The sequence below is a fragment of the Nicotiana tomentosiformis genome, chromosome 7 (genome assembly GCF_000390325.3).
Source record: "Nicotiana tomentosiformis chromosome 7, ASM39032v3, whole genome shotgun sequence".
Lineage (NCBI taxonomy): Eukaryota > Viridiplantae > Streptophyta > Magnoliopsida > Solanales > Solanaceae > Nicotiana > Nicotiana tomentosiformis.
The window spans coordinates 28,782,537-28,787,432 of NC_090818.1; the positions used below are offsets into that span (position 1 = coordinate 28,782,537).

Genomic DNA, 4,896 nt, shown 5'->3' on the forward strand with positions numbered 1-4,896 from the left:
TAGTAGCCTTGTTCAACTGCCGATAGTCTATACACATCCGCATTGAACCATCTTTCTTCTTTACAAATAATATTGGTGCACCCCAGGGCGAGACGCTAGGTCTAATGAATCCCTGGTCAAGCAAGTCTTGTAACTGTTCCTTCAATTCCTTTAGTTCCGATGGGGCCATACGGTGTGGTGGAATAGAAATGGTTTGGGTGCCCGGAGCCAAATCAATACAGAAATCATTATCTCTATCGGGTGGCAGCCCCAGCAAATCTGCAAGAAATACATCTGGAAACTCACAGACAACTAGGACTGAATCCATAGAAGGAACATTTGCATTGGGATCGCGAATATAAGCCAAATAAGCTAGACACCCCTTCTCGACCATACACTGAGCTTTCATATAAGAGATAACCTTGCTGATAGAATGGCCAGGAGTCCCTTTCTACTCTATTCGAGGTAACCCTGGCATGGCTAAGGTCACCATTTTGGCGTGACAATCCAATATAACATGATAAGATGATAGCCAATCCATACCCAAGATAACATCAAAATCTACCATATCAATAAGTAGAAGATTCACGCTAGTTTCAAGACTCCCAATAGTAACCACACACGAACGATAGAATCCCCCACCTGCATGGACATGTGCACAGAAGCACTCAAAGAATCATGAAGCACAACCAAATGTGAAGCAAAGTAGGAAGACATATAGGAATAAGTAAATCCTGGATCAAATAAAACTGAAGCATCTCTATGGCAAACTTGAACAATACCTGTGATCACGATATCAGATGACTCGGCCTCAAGACTAGCTGGAAAAGCATAAAATTGGGGCCAGGCCCTACCAGTCGGAGCTACATCTCTAGGATGGCCTCTAACTGGCTGGCATTCACCTCTAACAACCCGACCTCCACCTCTAGCTGTCTGACCCCTGCCCCTAGCTGGCCGGGATGGCGATGGAGCAACCGGTGCCGGTATGATGGCACGAGAATCCTGCTGAGATCTGTTGCTCGACAACCTAGGGCAATACCTCCTGATGTGACCAATGTTCCCACAATCATAACACTCATCCTGTTGTTGTGGCTGCTGAAGCTGAAGATGACCCGAACAGGCCGGATAACGGCTGTAGTGACTCTGGAGCGATGGTGCACTGATAGGTGTTGAATGTGCACTAAATGTCTGTTGTCTAGAGTAAGACATAATAGGACCATGACTCCCTGAAGCACCGTGAGATGCCTGAAGTGCTGAATAAAATGGCTTGGGAGGATGACCCCTACCATAAGTACCCCTACCTCCAGATGAGGCGCCTCTGAAATTACCGGAATAACGGGGTCTCTTATATGACACTGACCCTATCTCCTGAGCATGAACTAACTCTATTTGCCTAGCAATATTCACAGTTGTCTGGAAGGAAATATCACTCCCTGTCTCCTTAGCCATCTGAAGCCTGATAGTATAAGTGAGTTCATCAATGAATCTCCTCACTCTCTCCTTTTCAGTTGGAAGTAAGACGATGGCATGACGTGCTAAGTCCACAAATCGGGTTTCATACTGGGTAACAGTCATACTACCCTGCTGGAGACACTCAAAGTGCCTACGATATTCCTCTCTCAATGTAATAGGAACAAACCTCTCCAGAAATAGCTGTGAGAACTGCTCCCAAGTAAGTGCAGGTGAATTCGCTGGTCTAGCAAGTACACAATCTCTCCACCACCTCTTGGCGGAGCCAGTCATCTGAAACACAGCAAAATCGACCTCATTGCTTTCAACTATTCCCATGTTCCGCAATACCTCATGGCAGCGATCAAGATATCATGTGGGTCCTCAGAAGGTGTATCACTGAAGTGAACTGGAAAGAGCTTAGTAAACTTGTACAATCTCAATAAGACCTCAGAAGACATGACGGTTCTATCACCGGCCTGTGCCGTAATAACTGGCTGAACTATCCCAACTGACGGGACTGCTGGACCCTGATACTAGGGAGCTATCTGCTCTGGAGTAGGAGTAGTGGGAGTTTGTGCTCCTCCCCCAGCATGTGAGATGACTGGTGCCACTGGAAATGTACCATTCTGGGCAACACCTTCCATTAGGCTCACCAAACGGACTAGAGCGTCCTGAAGTGCTGGAGTAGCTATGAATCCTTCGGGGACCTGAACTGGTCCAACAGGTACAGTCTGAGCTAGAGCCTCCGCTCCCAAATCCACCTGAGGTTCTACAACAGGTGCTGTTGCTCGAGCTCTAGACGGAGCCTTACCTCTACCTCTACCTCGGCCTCTGGCACGACCTCGGCCTCTATCCCTGGTCATAGTTGCCACCAGGGGCTCTAGTCCCAGTCCGTCGATAGATGTATTACGTGTTCTTGCCATCTGCGAGAGAATAAGAATAGAATGGTTCAATCATTAATGATAGAATAACATCGCACGACAGAATAAGAAAGAAGTGACATTGTTCATAAATTTCATAGCCTCAGAGAGATAAGTACAGACGTCTCCGTACCGATCCTTCAGGCTCTACTAAGCTTGCTCGTGACTCGTGAGACCTAAGTAAACTAGCACTATGATACCAACTTGTCACGACCCGAAATTCCCACCTTCGGGACCGTGATAGCGCCTAACATTTCACATGCTAGGCAAGCCAACGTTAAAATTATTTTAATCATTTTTAATAATTTATTTTAATTAAGTAGTAAAGAAACTAAACAACTGGAATAATATCTGAATTAAAGTAACAAACCAAAATGATAACGATGTCTAAACACCAACCCAAAACTGGAGTCACAAGTGCACGAGCTTTTAGAATAATACAAACAAGGGTCTGAACAAAATAAAGCTGTGTGAAACAAAACACACAGCTAAGATAAAATAGAAGGGGACTTTAGAGTTGCGAACGCTGTGCAGCTATACCTCAAGTCTCCTTTGATAGTTGAATTCGAGCAAATCTACGGTACGCTGTTGGGACCAACTCCGGTATGTGCACAAGAAGTGCAGAGTATAGTATGAGTACAACCGATCCCATGTACTCTATAAGTGTCGAGCCTAACCTCGACGAAGTAGTAGTAGTTAGTAGTTAGTAGTAGTAGTTGTAGTAGTAGTAGTAGTAGTAGTAGTAGTAGTAGTAGTAGTAGTAGTAGTAGCAGCAACATCAGTAGTAGTAGTAGTAGCAGTAGTAGTTAGTAGTAGTAGTAGTAGTAGTAGTAGTAGTAGTAGTAGTAGTAGTAGTAGTAGCAGTAGTAGTAGCAATAGTAGTAGCAGCAGTAGTAGCAGTAGTAGTAACAGCAGTAGTAGTAATAGGAGGAGTAGTAGTAGTAGTAATAGTAGTAGTAGTAGTAATAGTAGTAGCAATAGTAGCAGTAGTAGTAATAATAGTGATAGTGGTGGTGCAGCAGCAGCAGCAGCAGTAGTGGTAGTAGTAGTAGTAGTAGTAGTAGTAGTGGTAGTAGTGATAGTAGTGGTAGTAGTAGTAGTAGTAGTGGTAGTGGTAGTAGTAGTGGTAGTAGTGGTCGTGGTGGTAGTGGTAGTGGTCGTGGTGGTAGTAGTGGTAGTAGTGGTAGTAGTGGTAGTAGTAGTAGTAGTAGTAGTAGTGATAGTAGTAGTAGTAGTAGTAGTAGTAGTAGTAGTAGTGGTAGTGATAGTGATAGTAGTGGTAGTGGTAGTAGTGGTCCTGGTGGTAGTGGTAGTGTTCGTGGTGGTAGTAGTGGTAGTAGTAGTGGTGGTCGTAGTGGTAGTAGTAGTAGTAGTAGTAGTGGTAGTAGTGATAGTGGTAGTAGTAGTCGTGGTGGTAGTGGTAGTGGTCGTGGTGGTAGTAGTGATAGTAGTAGTAGTGGTCGTGATGGTAGTAGTGGTAGTAGTGATAGTAATAGTAGTAGTAGTAGTAGTGGTAGTGGTCGTGGTAGTGGTAGTAGTAGTAGTGGTAGTGGTGGTAGTGGTAGTAGTAGTGGTAGTAGTGGTAGTAGTAGTCGTGGTGGTAATGGTAGTGGTTGTGGTGGTAGTAGTGGTAGTAGTAGTAGTGGTCGTGGTGGTAGTAGTGGTAGTAGTGGTAGTGATAGTAATAGTAGTAGTAGTAGTAGTAGTAGTAGTAGTGGTAGTGATAGTGGTAGTGGTAGTGGTAGTGGTGGTAGTGGTGGTGGTGGTAGTAGTGGTGGTGGTGGTGGTGGTGATAGTGTTAGTAGTGGTAGTAGTGGTAGCAGCAGTAGTAGTCGCAGCAGTAGTAGTAGTAATAGTATGAGCAGCAGCAGCAGCAGCAGCAGGAGTAATAGCAATAGTAGCAGTAGTAGTAGTAGCAGTAGTAGTAGTAGCAGTAGTAGTAGTAGCAGTAGCAGTAGCAGTAGCAGTAGCAGTAGTAGTAGTAGTAGTAGTAGTAGTAGTAGTAGTAGTAGTAGTAGTAGTAGTAGTAGTTAAATCAACAACTCAAGTCAATTCAGCAGTCATAAATCTTCAATTAAGGATAAAACCGTTAAATCATATCAACAACTCAAGTCATTTCAGCAGTCATAAATCTTCAATTAATTTCCGTTGCGGCGTGTAACCCGCTCCAACAATATAAACTTAGAATTAAATTCGTTGGCATGCAATCCGATCCAACAATATAATCTTTCAATTAATTTCGTTGCGGCATGCAACCCGATCCAACAATATAATCTTTCAATTAAATTCCGTTGCAGCGTGCAACCCGCTCCAACAATATAAACCTAACATAAATCCGTTGCGTCGTGCAACCCGCTCCAACAATATAATTTAACAATTCTTAAAGGTAAAAATACTCCAATAAATACCACATTTAATAAAAAATTATTAGGCAACAAGGCGTACAAAAATTATGATTTATTTAGTAAATATGTAATGATAAGTAGCAATTAATTGTGGAAATCAGGGAGAAAATAAGTAATTTAATATTTAATATGTTAAATGT

General features: G+C 43.2%; 2 protein-coding genes across 2 annotated transcripts; one reads left to right on the forward strand and one right to left on the reverse strand.

The window, feature by feature from the left end:
* Positions 1–564: 564 nt before the first annotated feature.
* Positions 565–1,767, reverse strand: LOC138895401 (uncharacterized). The gene has a single exon (XM_070180086.1). It carries the CDS (start codon positions 1,765–1,767, stop codon positions 565–567), a length of 1,203 nt encoding a protein of 400 aa, XP_070036187.1.
* A 565-nt stretch (positions 1,768–2,332) lies between these two features.
* On the forward strand, positions 2,333–4,385 carry LOC138895402 (uncharacterized). Its single transcript, XM_070180087.1, has 2 exons — positions 2,333–2,343; positions 3,371–4,385. The coding sequence occupies exons 1-2, from the start codon at positions 2,333–2,335 to the stop codon at positions 4,383–4,385; spliced, it is 1,026 nt and encodes a 341-aa protein (XP_070036188.1).
* Positions 4,386–4,896: the final 511 nt, after the last annotated feature.

Bases quoted from the DNA above. Each gene is read 5' to 3' on its own strand.
- LOC138895401 (XM_070180086.1), bottom strand. From the start codon at position 1,767: ATGGGAATAGTTGAAAGCAATGAGGTCGATTTTGCTGTGTTTCAGATG.